The 20,242-nt window shown below is 39.3% G+C and overlaps 1 protein-coding gene across 1 annotated transcript in view; it reads right to left on the reverse strand.

The window, feature by feature from the left end:
• urb1 (URB1 ribosome biogenesis homolog) overlaps positions 1-20,242 on the reverse strand; it is a 41,848-nt gene that overhangs the window by 14,948 nt on the left and 6,658 nt on the right. Inside the window, exons 8-31 of the mRNA XM_079885896.1 lie at positions 19,053-19,174; positions 18,211-18,406; positions 17,916-18,053; positions 17,078-17,251; positions 16,881-16,989; positions 16,665-16,790; positions 16,479-16,591; positions 16,187-16,306; positions 14,248-14,364; positions 13,427-13,565; positions 12,351-12,521; positions 11,911-12,110; positions 11,015-11,227; positions 10,036-10,221; positions 8,952-9,217; positions 7,682-7,964; positions 6,312-6,573; positions 6,006-6,204; positions 5,658-5,835; positions 5,101-5,159; positions 4,381-4,571; positions 2,879-2,989; positions 2,725-2,788; positions 2,465-2,633 (exon numbers count right to left, since the gene is read on the reverse strand). Coding sequence (XP_079742022.1) covers positions 2,465-2,633; positions 2,725-2,788; positions 2,879-2,989; positions 4,381-4,571; positions 5,101-5,159; positions 5,658-5,835; positions 6,006-6,204; positions 6,312-6,573; positions 7,682-7,964; positions 8,952-9,217; positions 10,036-10,221; positions 11,015-11,227; positions 11,911-12,110; positions 12,351-12,521; positions 13,427-13,565; positions 14,248-14,364; positions 16,187-16,306; positions 16,479-16,591; positions 16,665-16,790; positions 16,881-16,989; positions 17,078-17,251; positions 17,916-18,053; positions 18,211-18,406; positions 19,053-19,174 — 3,906 coding nt within the window. The remainder of the gene's footprint in view (positions 1-2,464; positions 2,634-2,724; positions 2,789-2,878; positions 2,990-4,380; positions 4,572-5,100; positions 5,160-5,657; positions 5,836-6,005; positions 6,205-6,311; positions 6,574-7,681; positions 7,965-8,951; positions 9,218-10,035; positions 10,222-11,014; positions 11,228-11,910; positions 12,111-12,350; positions 12,522-13,426; positions 13,566-14,247; positions 14,365-16,186; positions 16,307-16,478; positions 16,592-16,664; positions 16,791-16,880; positions 16,990-17,077; positions 17,252-17,915; positions 18,054-18,210; positions 18,407-19,052; positions 19,175-20,242) is intronic.

Consider the following 20,242-nt stretch of genomic DNA (forward strand, 5'->3'; position numbering starts at 1 on the left):
AACCTTGTAGCAGAAGAGCATCTCTGAACACTCAACACGTCAGACCTTGAAGCAGAAGAGCATCTCTGAACACTCAACACATCAAACCTTGAAGCAGAAGAGCATCTCTAAACACTCAACACATCAAACCTTGAAGCAGAAGAGCATCTCTAAACACTCAACACATCAAACCTTGAAGCAGAAGAGCATCTCTAAACACTCAACACATCAAACCTTGAAGCAGAAGAGCATCTCTAAACACTCAACACGTCAGACCTTGAAGCAGAAGAGCATCTCTAAACACTCAACACATCAAACCTTGAAGCAGAAGAGCATCTCTAAACACTCAACACATCAAACCTTGAAGCAGAAGAGCATCTCTAAACACTCAACACATCAAACCTTGTAGCAGAAGAGCATCTCTGAACACTCAACACGTCAGACCTTGAAGCAGAAGAGCATCTCTGAACACTCAACACATCAAACCTTGAAGCAGAAGAGCATCTCTAAACACTCAACACATCAAACCTTGAAGCAGAAGAGCATCTCTAAACACTCAACACATCAAACCTTGTAGCAGAAGAGCATCTCTGAACACTCAACACGTCAGACCTTGAAGCAGAAGAGCATCTCTGAACACTCAACACATCAAACCTTGAAGCAGAAGAGCATCTCTAAACACTCAACACATCAAACCTTGTAGCAGAAGAGCATCTCTGAACACTCAACACGTCAAACCTTGAAGCAGAAGAGCATCTCTGAACACTCAACACGTCAGACCTTGAAGCAGAAGAGCATCTCTAAACACTCAACACATCAAACCTTGAAGCAGAAGAGCATCTCTAAACACTCAACACATCAAACCTTGTAGCAGAAGAGCATCTCTGAACACTCAACACGTCAAACCTTGAAGCAGAAGAGCATCTCTAAACACTCAACACGTCAGACCTTGAAGCAGAAGAGCATCTCTAAACACTCAACACGTCAAACCTTGAAGCAGAAGAGCATCTCTAAACACTCAACACATCAAACCTTGTAGCAGAAGAGCATCTCTGAACACTCAACACGTCAAACCTTGAAGCAGAAGAGCATCTCTAAACACTCAACACATCAAACCTTGAAGCAGAAGAGCATCTCTGAACACTCAACACGTCAAACCTTGAAGCAGAAGAGCATCTCTGAACACTCAACACGTCAGACCTTGAAGCAGAAGAGCATCTCTAAACACTCAACACATCAAACCTTGAAGCAGAAGAGCATCTCTAAACACTCAACACATCAAACCTTGTAGCAGAAGAGCATCTCTGAACACTCAACACGTCAAACCTTGAAGCAGAAGAGCATCTCTGAACACTCAACACATCAAACCTTGAAGCAGAAGAGCATCTCTGAACACTCAACACGTCAGACCTTGAAGCAGAAGAGCATCTCTAAACACTCAACACATCAAACCTTGTAGCAGAAGAGCATCTCTGAACACTCAACACGTCAGACCTTGAAGCAGAAGAGCATCTCTGAACACTCAACACATCAAACCTTGAAGCAGAAGAGCATCTCTAAACACTCAACACATCAAACCTTGTAGCAGAAGAGCATCTCTGAACACTCAACACGTCAAACCTTGAAGCAGAAGAGCATCTCTAAACACTCAACACATCAAACCTTGAAGCAGAAGAGCATCTCTGAACACTCAACACGTCAAACCTTGAAGCAGAAGAGCATCTCTGAACACTCAATACAATAGACAATAAAAGATTGGATAAACGTTGCCTGGTCTGATGAGTCTGGATTTCTGCAGCAACATTCAGATGGTCGGGTCAGAATTTGGCATAAACAACATGAAAGCATGGATCCGTCCTGCCTTATATCAACGGTTCAGGCTGGTGGTGGTTAAACGCCACAGTCTACCTGAGTATTGTTGCTGACCATGTTCATCCCTTTATGACCACAGTGTCATCTTCTAATGGCCTCTTCCAGTGGGATAACAGGCCATATCACAAAGATCAGATCACCTCAAACTGGTTTCTTGAACATGACAGTGAGTCACTAAACTCAAACGGCCTCCACAGTCCAATCCAATAGAGCACTTTTGGGATGAGCTGGAACAGGAGATTCACATCATGGATGTGCAGACGATAAATCTGCCGTGATGATAAAAAACTGTGTTATGATCTCATGTGAATATGGACCAAAATCTCTTGAGGAATATTTCCAGCACCTTGTTGAATCTCTGCCATGAAGAATCAAGGCACTTCTGAAGGCAAAAGGGGTCCAACCCTGTACTAGCACCAAAGTTTGGGTGGAATGGACTTTCAATCTCTTCGATTTCATTAAAAATATCTTGATTTGTGTTGTAAAGAAAACGCAAGCCTGATGGGTTGTAATTAATGACAGAATTTTCATTTTTGGGTGAACTAACCCTTTAAGAAGGATATATTAGAATACCTTAAAAGGCTGTATGTAATTTACTCTCTTCTGTTGTTACCTGAAGGATGATGCGCCGCTGCTGTGGGAAGTGCGTCACAGTGTTTAACATCATGTCTGCGGTGAGCAGTGACAGCAGCTGCTCTGAACTGGGCTTCTGCCACAGGGAAGGTCCCAGGCTCTTACGGGCTTTATGGTGCTCCACCGCGGCGGGACCCCAGAGCACATACCTGACCACAAACACACACATGCAGTAAACAACCGTTTTCTGTTCGTGGAAATCATCTTCAAACGTGTGATGTGAAATATGCTGAAACGTACTGAAACTCCGTGAGACTGATGTTGTTCTTCTCATATTCCTGGAGCACAAGTAGAAGCTTCTGGTCTGCGATAACCAAAAACCATTTCACTTAATCACATGACTGACTTCATACAAAGTCCAAATCAAATGAGTCATGTCAAGTGGGTGATTTACCTGTGGTGCTCAGCGACGCTCCATACGCACCCAGCAGCACGAGGAAGTGGTTGCTGTTACACACTTCAGGACATTTTTTCACCAGCGTAAGCAAGAAAGATACCAATGATTCTGGAAAACATTATTATTATTATTATTATTATTTAAAACAACAATCATTCAGATGAGGTTGTTTGAATCCGTAATCCAAAGTCTAAGGAATAGTGATAGGGACAGAAGCCTTGGCAAGCAGAACTAAAAAAAAACCTTGATACATTTTTTGGAAGAACATTAGGAGTGTAACACTACACATATTTGTACTAACAATTATCGGTATGGGTCTTTTGGTTCGGCATGCATGTGTGACAAACAAAAGCATTGTTTCGACCACTGAAAGTGAAGGACATCTGTGTGTGGAACGTAATTTGAAACTCAGAGTTTTCCAGCTAAGATGGGACAGCACTGTGTATATTGATTTATGCTTCTAAAACATCTGAAAATATTGAGCGATCCAAGTTGTCCTAAGTTGCACTTCAAACTAACTCGTAAGCCTACTTTTTAAATCTGATCTCCTGTCAGATGTGCAATTTCATTAGCAAGCAAGTCTCCGTTAAACTTCACAGACTTCAATGAATGAGCGAAGGAGCACAAGCTGACAGATGGAGCGCAATAGAACGGGAACGCAATCATTCTAAAATATACATTTAGCAGAAATATGTTTCTGTGTGCTATGGAAGCTTGTTTTCACCAGAGAGTATAAAAAATAATAATAAAAAAAAAGGTCATGATTTTTATCTCACAATTTAGACTTTTTTTCTTGCAATTTGGAGGAAAAAAAAGTCAGGAGAACAAAATTATCTTAGAATTGTGAGATATTGCAAGAAAAGTCGCAAATTACCTTTTTTATTGTGTTATTCTGTGGTGAAAAAAAAAAACAGAATTGTGAGATGTAAACTCAGAAGTCCAAGAAAAAAAAGACTGAGGGTACAATATACAAACTAAAAAAAAAAAAAAAAAAGGTCAAAATAGCAAGATGTAAACTTGTAAAATGTAAAATCTGAGGAAAAAAAGTCAATTACAAAATATAAATATACAATTGAGAGAAAAATGGTCCGAATTGAACTCGCAACTGAGTTCTAAAGTTAAAATAGTGAGATGTAATCTCGCAATTCTGAGAAAAAAAAAGACAAATAATTACTCTTTTTTTTTTTTTTTTGTGGAAAACATTTCAACTGACTTCAGCTGAATAATGGCTGTTTACTATTGTCTTTTTAGATTTGCTTTACAGCCGAATTGAACTCTGTTTGCATCACTGAATCATTTTTTTCCAGTTTATCACTGTAAAGCTGCTTTGAAACAATCTGTATTGAATAAAGTGCAATGTAAACAAAGGTGACTTGACTTTAATCTGATCATCATTAATTTAGATTACGTTTAGATGCCCATCAAAAGATAAGCTTCATGTGTTCAGAAGTGCCGCAGAAGAAGGACATTGAGCTGCTGATATGGTTGGTCTCTATTACCTTTAGACACATGAGGACTGTGGGGCTCGTTCTGTGTGGCCAGCATCGTGGGCAAGAACAGAGAGTGACTGGTGGTCATCATGTGGATGGTAGACAGGGGCAGCAGCTCTTTAGGGGTCTCTGGTCTTCCATAAATGATCTCCACAAGGGTGTTTAAGGTCCCCAAAAAGCTTGAGTCACTGTATCGATACCTGAGAGTGGAATTTTAAGAGCAGTTTTAGTTAGCAGAACGCACACTGATAGTGTCATCGGAGTAGTAAGCTAGTACGCAATTTGTGTCCTATTAGCTTTTGTTCATTAATAGGGGGTTTCGCACCGGAATATAGGAACTAGCCACCAGTGTGTTTCCCCGAGAACACGATATTAGATATAATTGTTATACATAGAAAGTAGACCGTATATGAAAAGGTGTTAGCGTATGCCGTGTGGTTGATGTCCAGTGTTGCTAGCTGAGCAGAAATACATGATCATGTTTGGATTTTCTCCTTAGTGTAAAGGTTAAGATGTTCATCTATCACTGTTTTCCATGTTTGTAGAGTTAATATATAGGCTACAATCTGTGTGTTTACACAACATCTTTTTTAAATGGCGGGTGCTGGGTTTTTTTTTTTTTTTTTTGAAGGAAAAAACTTTTAAATATGTAATTTTAGTATATCAAAGATAAGTTTTAAGGGATCAAATGATTGACTACAGGAGGACTTTAAGAGAAAAGTCACTTACTTCAGCCCAGACTTGACAAAGGTGTTCCAGTCTGATGCGGTGATATTATCTGGAACGATCTGCAATAAACCAAACATGCAGTAAACATCAGCTGATGTTGAGCTATTTACATTACAAAAATGTGTAAAACATTTATATAACTACATTATGCATATCTGGCACAAATTGTGTTATTAGCACAGTTTACAACAAATAGTTGATATATGTAATTTACACAATGCTTTGTCAATGCATTACAAGTGCGCTGTTTTTGAAAATATAGTTTCATAACTTCTGACTTACGCCACATTAAAGTTTAAAATATGCAACTTTCAGTTTTGATAGTAAAACAAACACACATGTTATCATGAGGCTAGTTTGAATCACTTTTCAACTTTAAACATCTTAATCTGGAAACCTCAGTAACTTTTTAATAATATTAAAAATATTAAAAGAAAACTATCAGTAAAGTACTGTTTACATGGAGCTAACACCACCCACAGGAATTATGATGATAACCTTAACCAGTTGTTCATCCACCTAGAAATGTAAGATGACGATGATAATACTGGACCCACCAGGAGTGACTTGAGTCTCGTCAGCACGGTCTCTTCATGAAGGGACTGAGGGTCTTTCTGCTCTTTATATACCGCAGCCAGCCAGCGGAGAGCGGCCGAAAGCAAAGATGTCCTCCACTGACACAGATCCTCTGAACTCTCAGACAGCTTTTCACTGATGACGTCTGCCAGCTTCCACCTGAAACAAGATGTGCCAGCAAATCAAGCTTCAGTTCAACACCACAAACATTAAAGTAGGATGTCAATCATTTAAACTTATTTAAACTTCCTGGAAGTTTGAATCATTTCTACGGGTCTCTTTTTTAATGAATAGGTTCAATTATTATAATTTTTTTTGATGACTGTCACCTTTGATGACTGTCTGGTTTCTGAAGGATGGCAGGAAGATCTTTCATGAGTTGAGTGAGGTCGGCGTTCCCAGCAGCCAATCGGATGAGACCGGACAGGACCTCCACATGCAGGTCGCTCGTAACCTCCCCTCGCTGCACTGTGTGCCACAGCTCAGACAGCAGAGCTTTCTTCAGGGCCTTCAGGACTGATTTATGAACTGCGTACAGCGATAGATAAGACCACATGAAACCTGCTGTATGCGCACGTCAAATTCAATACGAGCAACATTATTTGAGCCACTACAAAGAAAGCAGCAACACTGACTGTCTTTAGGGCGGGTGGGATCATCACTAATGTCTCTCCTCAAGTAGGCGTTGAGTAGAAACAAGAAGCCGCTGCTTTGGGAGCTGATCTGCGCTAGGTTAGACGGCTCCAGGCACCAGAGCTCGAAGCTGAGCACATGTGTGGAGCAGTTCTGCAGGAGAACGACCCCAATGGCCTGGGCTGAAGGACTCTCTCTCTGGATGCAGTGCAGGAGAACGTCCGTCTGAATGAGTTTGGCCGTGCCTGGCTCCCGGGACAGCACCTAGAGAGAGACAATTTTACAGAAAGTGTGCAAAAAGACAATGGCATCTGTAGGCGCATTATCACTACTCTGAAGGCCCTCGATATACTTAAAGCAAAATCGAGGAACGAACTGGTGTGACGTCATGACAAAATCAGGCCAAAACAAAGTTCGTTTTAGGAGTTTGAAATGGCTTGCCAAGCTGATAAACACTTTCAAACTACCATTTGTCCTTGGCAATTATGTAAGTACGTGTGGCTCTTACTTCTTTAGCCCTATTCGGACAGGATTAGTTTAACAAGGGTAGATGGAGTAATGTAATTTTACCACAGGACGTCTGTAATATCATTGGCCAATTCGCACGGGATAAGATATCTCAGTAAAACTAGCAGAAGTGGGAGAGGTAACTCGATTTGCGCACTACCGTCACCTTCCTGTCGTCATGTGCGTATTACGTTGCTTTCTGATATCATGTGCGCAAACACATATAACCTATATATTTATATAAAGAAAACAGCTAGGTCTGGTCGAACGATGGATTAATTAAATCCAGATTGGATTTAGTTGGTAATAGATGTTGGTAATAGATCCAGATGTTGGTAATAGGCACTTACCTAACGCTAAAAGAAGTTTCGTGCCTCTAACAAGTGCTTTCCACCTTCTTTATGATCTGAATGGTATCTGGAAAACACTAGAGTTTTGCCACAGACTCGTCCCAGCGTCTAGAACGCAACCGAATGCTTCTTCAAGCACCTCCATACTTGAAAAATCATGGAAACCTACTTTTAATTAGGAAATGATGGAATATTCACTTACATATTTACAGCGGGTCTATTCGCACGGGATTAGTATTACCTGAGGTAATTTTTCCGGACCTTTTTACTGAAGGTAAAAGTCGGCGTAATCTTTACTGACATTGTCCGTAATGATGACTGAGATGGCACTGACTAAAATCACAGAGAACCTCTGGTAATAATTACTTCACTCCACTTCTCCATATTAAACTAATAGGGCTTTTGACGTGAAAATCTTCTTTGGTTAAAGGGATAGTTCACCCAAAAATGAACATTTCTACCCCTAAGTGAAGAATATCGGCCCCTTGAGTGTAAAGTTCCCCTGTTGTGTGTACCTGCAGCAGGAAGTCCTCGAGCGGCACACACTGGCAGGGCGTGAGGAGAGCAGCCAGACCCCTGAGGTGAGCCTGGGACAGAGAAACACATCTGCTGTGGTCTTCAGAGAGCAGCTTCAGCACCGCGTGCCCGTACACGCTCAGCTGGCTCTCAGGGGCCACCAGGCTCTTCTGAGGGAGCAGCAGCAGAGCGGACACCACCTCCTTCAGGCTGGACGCCTCCATGAAGTCATGCAGGGACAGCAGCGCTCGGACACAGAGGGACTGCTTTCTGGGACAACTTCTGAAGACCAAAAGGGATTTTTCAGTGATGCACCAAACACAAAACTACACTGCATATTGCTCATACTATTTTCGAGCACAATAAGACTTGTGTATACATGGAATACCCAGAAAACCCACTACAAATGCCAAAATGGCCATTACGCAACTACAGCACACTGAATATCACATCCCATAATGCAACACACTCAACTCGATACTCCCTTTCTAGTGTCATGAATGAATTAGAAGTAAAAGCAACCATGATTTTTAACGCCTCTTCGTTTGACAGACTATTATGCATCATTTTTTGTAAATTTGAAAACAAATGCAAAACCACATTTATTTTAGAGATGATAACTGGGCGCCACTGAATTGTAGTGAGGTTTATTGTTGCACAATGTGTCCTGTATTACATACTTTTTTTTTTAATTAAGTATGCAGTATATTATTCAAAAATCTCTGTCATTTCAAACCCATAAGACTTTCGTTCATCTTCGAAACAAGATCTCCATTGAAAGTCCACACAGCTAAAACTTTGCCACTTCAAAAAGTTCATAAAGCAGAGCCTCTGCAGTGTTTTAGATTTAAGACCTTATAAGACCTGCACAAATAACATGAACACTGTATGTCCAAACAGAACAAACCCACATAATTTCAAAATAAATCATGTATCTCAGATTCTTTTCCTTTATTAAACAGGTTTATTCAACTTCATATATAAATATGAAACATGAGCAACCGCTTAACGTTTTGACTTTGAACATGCAGCGCTCGCTTTTATTTCACTCAATGAAACGTGCTTGCATGACACAAAACAATCACTTGTGTTTTTAAGATGAACGCTTATGGTTTGGAACAACATGAAGGTGTGTAATTGATGACAGAATTTACATTTTTGGGTGAACTAACCCTTTAATATCAAAGTATTATTAATTGTATTGTAAAATAGTATGTAAACAGATATCTATCCGTTTTAAATTGTATTTAACCGCATGTTTTGACATACTTGCTTCTCCTGTGGTGTAGTTCTGCGAGCACGGCTCTCTGCACGGCTGTCAGGTACGAGCTCACGATCTCTAGGGCGTCCAGGTCTCTGAGCGCGCCGGTGCTGGACTCCAGCAGGGTGAGCGTGCCCTCGCTCAGACAGACACACAGATGCTTCAGCCTCACTGGATTCAGACTGTGAGGAGGGAAAGAGCTCAACTCCAGAGCCAGAAACCACTGCTCCACTGCGGGGTGCTTAAACACTGATCTGAGGACAGCCAGTGTGATCTGGAGAGCAGAGGAAAAACAGGGCTGGAACAATGCAAGGCTTCTGGACTCTGTTCCTACAGTCGCCATATGTGAGGGGGAATCGAATTGCGATTTTTCAGATTAAAAAAAAAATTAACTGCCATTTGCTCCACAAATCTTCTGTTGTTCTGTCATAATATTTTTTTTCCTGTGTTTGTTCTGTGTAAAAAAAAAGAAAAAAAAAAGAAGCGAAAACACAAAAATACATGTGCAAATATATGATTGCGATTTACAGAGATATAGGTTTGCTGTGCTTTTTTGTAGGGCTGCACAATTATATTTTACTATAATTTTGTGAATATATATCAATATGGCTTTATAATATTAATAAAAACAACAATCGTCTATCTATCTATCTATCTATCTATCTATAAAAAATAATCTAACACTAATATTACAATTAATTGTATACAATAATTCTCTACAAACACACAAAAAAATCTAAAATAAATAAATAACGATTACAATAATACTAATAATAAAAACAATAATAACAACAGTTATATAAAATCTTTGATAATAACATAATAATGTTATAAAAACCACAAGGCGCCCTTTAAAGCTTTAAAACAGTCCCGCGCTTCACTCTGAAACACGCAGCGCATATATTTAATTAAATCACAGCCTTTGCGATTTGATAACCATACTAAGCAATATGCGATTACAGTCTTATTTTAATTAATCGCGCATTTATTTTAATTAATCCCCCCCCCCCCCCCCCCCGCCCCACCCGCCCCACCCGCCCCACCCAGGATAACTCAGGATATTTCTTTAAATTGAAACCAAAGGCTGGCTACCTGTTTCTTATCAATGTTCTGCGCGGGTACGTGGTTTGTGTCCAAAAACAGGTCTCCCTCGTCCTGCTGTCCCGCGGGCTCGGGTTGAGTGGGCTGTTGTGTTTCTGAGCTCAGCAGTTTGAGGATGAGAGAGTTCAGCACTGCCATCAGACGACCCAACACCTCTGCTGCCGTCTCCTTGGGGAGCTGCGGGCAAACACAGTCAGTCATTCAGGACACGCACTTACAATCGGTCCTTTCCTCAGACAAACCCCTCAGACCCCTGAGATTTTAAGCTGATATTTCAATATTTTAACAATTAAGCACCAATAATAACTGAGCAGCTAATCATCATGTCAGAGTGATTTCTGAAGGATCATGTGACACTGAAGACTGGAGTAATGATGCTGGAAATTCAGCTTTGATGATCACAGGAATAAATGACATTTTAAAATACATTCAAATACAAAACAGTTCTTTTAAATTGTAATATTTCACAATATTACTGTTTAGGTGAGCATAAGAGATTTGTTTCAAAAACATTTAAAATTTGTCTGATAGTGTATATTCATGGATGAATTACTTTTTTTCTTTACTAGCTCAAATGAAACTCATTCATTTAAATGTTAGAATAGTTTTCTGAAACTTTAAAGGGACAATGAAAATTCTGTCACCATTTACTCACCTTGAAGTGTTGTTCATTACTTTCTTATGTGGAACAAATTATTTTGAGAAATATCTGTAATTTTTTTTTTTACCATACAATGGGAAGTCAATGCTCAGCAAAATGGTTTGGTTACAAACACTCTTTAAAATGTGTTTTTATGTTCCACAGAAGAAAGTAAGTCGAGGTTTGGAACAACATGAGGGGGAGTAAATCATGCCAGAATCTTCTTTTTTGTGTAAGTTATCCTTTTAATAGCTTGAATTAGACACTGTTTGCCCAGTTTTTAGTTCACATACAGAAACCACTCATATATATTTTAGAAAGGCTCAATACCGAATTGAAAGTGACGACGAAGTGTCTGAGGTAGAGAAGCACTTGATTGACAGCCACTGGGAATTGGGACACATCCAGAGAGGTCAGAGCGTCCTGCGCTGCCTCCTTAAAAGAGTCCCGTAGGAAAGCTTCTGCTCCTTCACTATAGATGGCCTTCAGCAGAGCGGTGAAACCAACGTAAGATCGATCCTCACTGAAGTCTTCAGTCATGAACTGGGAGAAAGATTGACAAGTCAATCAGGAAAAAATTAGCTTTGAAACTCCATACAGCCATTTATATAAGAACAATTTACGGTATCACTTTACAATAATAGTCCATTTCACAACATTAGTATATTATTAGTTGCTTATTAGCATGCATATTTCTAGGTGAATAGTTAATAGTGACAATTGGACCCTAAACTAAAGTGTTACCTACTAACCAACATTATATATATATATATATATATATATATATATATATATATATATATATATATATATATATATATTAACATTATAACATTTTGCTGCCATGGTCTGAAGAGTCAGACCATGGTCTGAAGAGTCAGACCTGAAGAGTCAGACCTACTAACCAACATTATATATATATATATATATTTTAACATTATAACATTTTGCTGCCATGGTCTGAAGAGTCATATTTTAGTGAAAATTGGACTAAAAGTCGAGGTTCATGTAGTTAAAGTTCATGTAGTTTTTCAAATTTGTGGCATAACTGTTTTCAGCGTGAACCAAGGAATCTAATCAAGACCAGAGACAGCAGATTTGCTATGATAACAGACTGTCCTCCATCTCTGTGCCAAATTTCAAAACTTTTCCTATGTCCGGTTTTATAAGCTTCCATACACTCAAAAGAAGAAGCAGCAAAAGAAGATGAGTTGTACTGAACCAACCAGTGTCTTGCGTGTGTTTTCGGGGAGCCATTGTGAGTAGTAGTGGTAGAAGGTGAGGACAGAGGCGTGAGGAGGTGATGAAGACTCTGACGAGTTGAGCTCTTCATCGTAGTGCTGGAGGGTCAGACACAGAGCCAGCGGGTCCCTCTGACAGTGCAGGACATCACACAGGACTGATGCCATGTACTCGTACACCACACCTGTACAACAGACAGAGCATTACCTACATGAGCTCGTGGAAACATGATGCATTAAGACCCGGGGGTGAAAACTTTTGAACAGGATGAAGGCGAGTACATTTTTCTTATTTTGTTTAAAGATAATATTTTTCCACTTAGTACTGCCTTTCAGAAGCCACAGAAGATACTTACGTTTACTTATGTTTCTCAGAAGACAAAGTAAGAACACTTTACCCTGATCTTCAAAATTCAAGAAGTTACCTTTCCCATCTTTAAAACTCTCTGGCAGTTTGTTGCGAGCCTCTAGCACAGCTGGTACAATGGCGCTAAACGGGAACGTCTGGAGGATGATGTCTTCGGTGAAGGACGGTCCGATCTCTTCAACGTCCCCTTCGCTGCCCTCCACTATAACATCAACCATGTCGAGCACATCTAAAACACAGAGTAAAACACGTTTAACCCTCATCCTTCCCTCGCGGGGTCAAAATGACCCGAAGCCCTAAAATTATACTTCATTTTTTTTTTTTTTTTACAGAAAGCTTATTTTATTTAATTTTGATAATATTTTTTTCTATTTATAAATGCATTTTTTATTATTTTTTGTTATTTTTTATTTTATTTACCTAAATTAAAAGTAATTTAGTAATTTAAGCACATTCCTCACATTCTTTGAAATTAAATTCAAAATAACTCACAATTTCATGTATGACCCTTTTATTTCTTTGTCTTTGCCGACCTCTTGTGGAAAAAAAATGCTATAACATGATGTTTCAAGACTCTTGCCACTAGATGGCCTTATAAGCACTATTTGGAGCAAATGAGCTGTTCCGCTGGGTCCTAAAGTCAGTTAACTTCAGTATGCATTCAGATACACATGTAGACATTATAAAATCATTTTTGGTATAATTTAATCATTTTCAGTTTGAATTTTGATCATTTTTAAGTTTTTTCTATGTGTACTGAAGCATTCCTCGCATTCCATTCATTCCTATGGGGGTCAAATTGAGCCGCGAGGGAAGGATTTGTTACTTTTTTAAATTTCAACCACAAAACTCCTCGAATCCATTACATTTGTGTGTGTGTGTGTGTGTGTGTGTGTGTGTGTGTGTGTGTGTGTGTGTGTGTGTGTGTGTGTATTCGTGGTTCAAGTGCGACAAAAGTCCTGGGGTCTTGGACCCCTACGATCACTAAATTAAAAATAAATAAATAAATAAATAAATAAATAAATATTGCAGGTCAAAATTAAAAAACCCAGATAAATCCATATTAACATCCCTAACAGTGCCAGCATGACCTTAGATTGTAGAAACATTTGTAAAAATGTGTGCAATGCTAACCGTCGATGTGTGATATGGGGATGCTGGCTTCGTCTCCCTCCTGGCCGCTCAGATTGGCCTGCAGGAACGCTGCCTCCTGGACCGCACTCGCTGCTTTCTCCGTGTACACGTGTGGGTCACACACCACGCGCATCAGAACCTGCCAACACAAAACATCAACTTCAAATCATCTGTCATGGTGACGGGATTATATTAAGAGTTGATCAGAGTATAACATGGATGTGAATTGGGTAACATTTTCAAACTAATAGATATAACCAAACTTCCCCAGTTGATTAATCCTGGTACATTAAGACAAGTGTTTTGTATTACAAGTTCAGAGAAAAAAACTCATTTAGAGAAAACAGCCTTTAAAGATAAGGGTGAGTTAGGACAGTTTTTCCCAGTCAAAAAGTGTCCCAATCAAGAACTCACCCCTATTTATTGCAATTAAAATCTAGAAACAAATAGTTAAAACGTAATAAAACAAATGCTTTTTGTACACTTTCATTCGAAAAGTCTGAAAGAAGACTCATATGATGGAAGCACAAAATCTCAAAATTGACCAGTGCATTAAAGTGTCTTTACTGTTACTTCACACCATTTTATTAATATTAGGATTTTTCAAAACTCTAAAATCAATATTTCATTTTTCAACACTTTAAAATCAACATCACTTCAAAATGAACTATGTTTTTGATTATACAGTCCTTCCCAAAATATTTTCTCACTGAAAATCTTGAGTCACTCAGGTATTAAATGACAAAATATCAACTTTTGATCATTCATAACACTGACACGGTTATATAAAAAGCCCAGTAAAAGTGGTCAGAATGCAGTACATGGTCTAAAAACTGAACAACGGCCTCCTGCTGGGATGGGTCCAAACGTGCCAGACGGTCCAGCCATAACTCCAGCTCCTTCCACGTGTGCTCAAACACACCGCTGTCCCTCAACACCTGAAAGCAGAGGACAAGTCAGCACCCAGCGGACCATTTTAAAGTCCCCCAGTGGTGAAAATCCAGCTTTTAATGTTGTTTATATCTCTATGTGGTGTTTTTAATATGCTTTAAGACAAACCATGTGTAAATTCATAAGTCGACACCATTGCTGAGTATTTTCTCCTTAAAACTGCAGTGAATCAAAAACACGGTTTGAAATCGCTGGTGTTTCTGACGTCACAAACTACCTTGTAACCAATCAGATCAACGTGTGATCGTCAACGAGTGGATCTCTGAGCTGGTGTGAGTGAGTGGAGGCGGGGTTCATTTGCATATTCATAGAACTGCGTATACTAAATGAGGCAAGGGTGTAGAGTTACATTCAAACTATTTTACGGCATGAAGAATTTTTTTAATTCTTCATGCCAAAAAAACTTTAAAATGTGCCATTTTGGTGATCAAAGATGAGTTTTAAGGGATATAATTATTGACTACAGGAGGACTTTAAGTTCAGCCAAAGAATTAAATTGTCATTATTTCTTTACCCTAATGTCAATCCGAACATTTGTGCTGGATTTTTTTCTGTGTAACACACTAAAGCTGCTTTTCCACCGTCGGGCCAAACCGTTCTCATTGCTTAACCGTTCCCTATCGTGCCGATCTGGTACGGAGATGGTGTCATTTTCCACAAACAATTTATTGTTAAGTTGAGTGTTTACTTCCCATCCATGCGACGTCACAACACGCATCCTATCAGCACTGTTCGCCACGGTCATCACATGTGCTGAGAAATCCGGGCAGAGAACGGTTTGTAATCGTGCCGTGCCGAACCAAGCTCAAGTGGATCTACAACTGGAACAACCCATTTACTACTAATGTTAACAAATGGGACCCTATTGGAAAGTGTTACCGAATTTATTATTTTTTGTGGAACTATTACCTATACTTAATATGATAAATTGTAAAAATCTATTTTTATGAATGATAAAAAGCTTATGTCGTTTTAAAACTTATCATTCATAATGGTGACATGATTAATAACATAAATAGTTGATCTGAGTAAAACATACAAACTTCCAAATAACAGACTTTATACCGAACGCCACATGAACAAACAGGAAAACAGGTTGTATCCGCTTTCTTGTTGGAAAAAGTATCTTGTTGGACTTTTAAGGTAATCAGCTAACTTAGCTAGTTCTTTTTAGCGTTGGAGTTTTATTCAATTTAATCATCGCAATGTTAGTGAGAAGAAAAATAAAAAAGGCATCAATCTGCATATGTGACGGACATCTGTTACGCTCATCTTTGCTCACGTCCTTGAAGGCGTCTCGAGTAAAACATCTCTATATTTAACGAAGCACATTCATATACGGTAAAATAGAATAATAAGTTTGTTGCGCAAAACCCCCACTGTTTATCTTTTTGACTTTTTCCTACTTTTAAACACCATTTTGTTTTTGCCATTTTAAACACATTTTGGGAGGATTTTGTGACGTTTTAAAATCAATTAATGATTTTTCAACACTGTAAAGTCTTGTTTCTCTAGTTGCATTACATAGTATTACACAGTTGAACAGTATTAAAAAAATAGTACAAAGAATAACAGCATTGTGAATCATGAAACGACATGGATGTAAAATAAATTATATAATAAATTATATCATAAATAATAAATAAAAAAAATTATTTTTGGGTGAACTATACTATAATCAATATAACAAATTATCTTTGAATTGCAATTAAATATGTAAAGATACATTAAATGATCTACAATTCTTTATATTTTTTGTCAAGCAATGATCAAAGGTCTTCTTCTGTTGTTGGGTGCAGTTGAACTCACCTTTAGGACCAGCATCCTGGTGGAGGTCTTCAAGTAGCTACTGTTACTACTTACAAACATCTTAAGTAACAAATAGAAGACAGATTTCTCTCCTTTTTCTTGATCTGGATCTGCTAGTTCCTGTGCCGGGAAAAAACAAGAAAAAAGTGAACATCACAAAACTCACGAAAAGCCAAATACATAATCTGAAAAACATCAGCAACTGCTGAAAAGACACATGGTCATGTAATCCTGAATAACGTGACTATAAAGCTAAGATACAAACGCAGCATTCAAGAATAAAGGTTTTCACCTGAACGCGGAACCAGGAGAATTTGCTTGCAGGAAGTTCAAGAGCCAGTTGAAGAATCTGATACTGTAGAACCGGAGGAACTTCCTGTTTCACTCCCCTCTCCGTCACAATGCCTGCAAACGTCTCAATAAGTCACTTCAACAGCAGGTTAGAAGCTAACTGCACTATACCTGTTCTCAATTGTACCTTTCAGGAGTTTGCTGAAATCGAATTTGCTCTGGCTGACAAGGTGAGGCACGACCCGCTGATACAAACACATGACCTGGAGCAGAAGAGCTTTCACCAGAATGAGCTGTGCATCGTCCTGCCGCGCTGATTGAGAAAAACACTTCATCTTAATAGTGTGTGAAACAACAACAACAGCAAGTCTATAGATAGAAAAAACAAAAAAAAGATTATTACGATGTTCTTTGGTCTGTTTTTGTTCCGCGTTCTTCGTCTTCGCTACATCTTCCTTCTCTTTTGAGAGCGACTGCCAGTTGGAAACAACACACATCATGTCCGGTAGAATCTGTGGCAATAAAAGGATAAATACTGATTGTTTCTTTATTCCCTCGGTTTAAACCCTTTCATTCCAGTTGTTTTCGCATCGTCCTCACCTTGCTGAGCGCCTCTCTGTAAAGCTGCACGAACTCCTCCATCGCGGCAGGGCTGTGAACGTCTGAACTCTCCCAGGCGGTTTTGTCCAGGCAGAGCTCAATGTTCTTCTGAGCTCGCTTGAGAATAAACACCAGGAGGGAAAGAGTTGTGTGCTGGACCACCAAGTTATGCATCTATTAGAGGAAGAAGAAATGTCTCGGATCATTTTAAGATGACATTAAAAAAAGGAAAATCAAGCTTTTTAGAGTTGTTTATATGTCTATGTGGTGTTTTTAATGTGCTTTAAGACAAACCATGTGTAAATTCATCAGTCGACACCATTGCTGAGTATTTTCTCCTTAAAACTGCAGTGAATCAAAGACAGTCTCAAAAACACGCTTTGAAATCGCTGGTGTTTCTGACGTCACAAACTACCTTGTGACCAATCAGATCAACGTGTGATCGTCAACCAGTGGATCTCTGAGATGGAGTGAGTGAGTGGAGGCGGGGCTCATTTGCATATTCATAGAACCGCGAATACTAACTGAGGCAAGGGTGTAGAGTTACATTCAAGCTATTTTAAGGCATGACAAATGTTTTTTCAAGGAAACATTTTTTAAATATGTCATTTTGGATGGACAGAAAGCTCTCAGATTTCACTAAAGAGATCTTCATTTGTGTTCCGTCGATGAACCAAAGTCTTACGGGTTTGTAACGACATGAGGGTGAGTAATTAATGGCAGAAATTTTCATTTTTGGGTGAACTATCCCTTTAATAATTGCCCAATAACGGTCTAGCCAAAAATATACTGCACATCACAACTTCTGATGATGTGATTGGTTAAATCTACCACTTACATTGAGACCTTGAGTGAAGAAGACTTTATTGCAGACTGAAGGGAAAGACGTGACCAACACCATTGACAGCAGACGAGGTAAAGGAATCATTTCACTGGTCTGGAAAGCCTTTGACACCTCCGGCTGAGCCTCATAGATCTGTAACAACATCAAACCTTGAGTAAGTAGCATCTGTAAGATCCGTTAATGCAAAAGAATGCACAACTTAATCAAGAGGTGCATTTTCCCCGTTGTTACATGAAATGAAAGCACTGCACCACATGACATAAAGCAACCAAAGGACATAGTTTCTCACTTTCTTGAGCAGAGTGATGTTGTCCTGCCAGGCTTTGGCGATTCGTGGAGAGAACGAGAACTGGGTTTCTTTGAAGTATCTGGTGAGTATATCAGGACTGCCCTTCAGAACACTAACAACCAGCTCCGCCACCATCTCGTCCTCCGTCGCCTGCTTCAGCCCCACCAGGAACTGCAGAAGAACGATGTTTCCGGCTCTGGGGATGCAAGGACAAGCAGGATGAAGAGTGTTTTGGGCACAGTCTATCGTTTCTTTATCACTGGGGAGATTTTTTTGAAGCGTTTGTGCTGTTATTGTCATATTTTACTGGGACAGTGTTTTATGCATGTTATTCTATGGCATAAAATACATCGGTAATACATCCTTGTGATTTCTGTAAAGCTTTTTACTTCCTAACAAGTGGCTAAATGGGACTATAGAGGTTATAGAGGACATTAAACGTCTTCACACCAATCAGATAATCTCATCTACTCACATAATAACTCATTATAATCACACTGCTGCAAATTATTATAACCTGGATTTTCAGGGAAATTGAAATAAATACCGAAAGACTTGTCAGAAGTTTAGTGATGGTGAGTTCATGTGATGTAGATTTACCTTTTTACTTCTGCCAATTGTATTTAGGCTTCAAAAGTTGTGTATATTAGTGAAGATTATCATGAACAAAACGTGTAAGATTCATAAACTTCTGTTAGTTACAGAGCTTATTTTCTGAAATGATCCAAAATTTTCCTTTCCTAATTCTGGGGCAGTCGAGGACTACCCATTGACCCTGTTAAATAAACTAAGAAATAAATTGCAGCTGCAAGAATGCCAACATGAGCATCTCCAGGACTCACCTTCCAGCGGTGCCCAGGCTCGGGTCGTGAAAACTGATCCCATGTTTGCGAGAGCAGCATATGTCCAGCAGGAAGTTATGCACCAGCTCCCTCACTATACGTTTCCCTGCCTCTTCATCCTTCTGATTACAAAAGATGTTAATTATGGATACAGACAATATGAAAAGCCATTGGTAATGTATTAAACATTTGTAATGTAATGCCTTTCTGAGCAAAACAGAACATTCAGTGGGAAATGTAGGACGAGACTTCTTGTTATCCATCAGAGTTTGCTTGGATAATAAGGAGTGAAACATGTTATGGGATTATTAGTTCATATTTTCTCCCATCTACAACCTTGGTTACAACAGAAAATAGAGTCTGCTCAATTCAGCGTGAGCCGAACGAGAGTCGCAGCACAGATCAACAGCGGGAGTCAGATTTCATTTATCTCGGGAGTCGGGAGTGAGGCGAGCTGACTGACAAGACGATGGCGGAAGATTTGGTTTCAAAGCGCAAAGTGAAAGCGCCAAATTATTAGGCAAAATTTTGGATTTAAACCCAATGCTAATGGGGAACCTGCAAAGGAATAGTTGTGTTTTTCTAGTTGTTGTGTTTTTTTTTCATTAATAATAATGATGAATCCACCATTTAAGCAACTGCCGCCCCCGCTAATTGGCGCTAATTCGAAGCGGCCGCATGGGCATTCATAACAGTTCATGTATGCGCATTTTACTTTCGCTTCGAATTAGCGATTTAAAAGTCAGGTGCAAAAGAGGGAAAACTCCAACAATCCTGCGGCCTGAACCACTGTTAGGAGACCACCTTCACAGACGTGTGGTTCAGGTTAAGCAATCAAATATTAGGGATGTGCCGATCCGAAACTCTCATTCTTGGCCGGATCGGGTATCGGTCAGAGGAGACCGATCCAAATCTGATATTGTGCGTGTACTATTCTGTGTTATTGTTTAAGCCCCACAAAAGGCACAAAAACATCATAAAGCACCATAAAGTTTTCATGCACTATATTATAAGTGTTCTGAAGCCATTCTATAGTATAATGTGAGATAGAAATGAATATTTAAGTTGTTGAATTCAAGATCACGTAAACGTTTCCCTCCGCTGGGGCTGTCAGTCATTCTCCATTCAGCATCAAACAGCGCGTCGAGTTCGGTTACGACAAACACGATGAAACTCTCTCCAAGATGATG

This window comes from Squalius cephalus, assembly GCF_949319135.1.
Source record: "Squalius cephalus genome assembly, chromosome: 11".
NCBI classification, from domain to species: Eukaryota; Metazoa; Chordata; class Actinopteri; order Cypriniformes; family Leuciscidae; genus Squalius; species Squalius cephalus.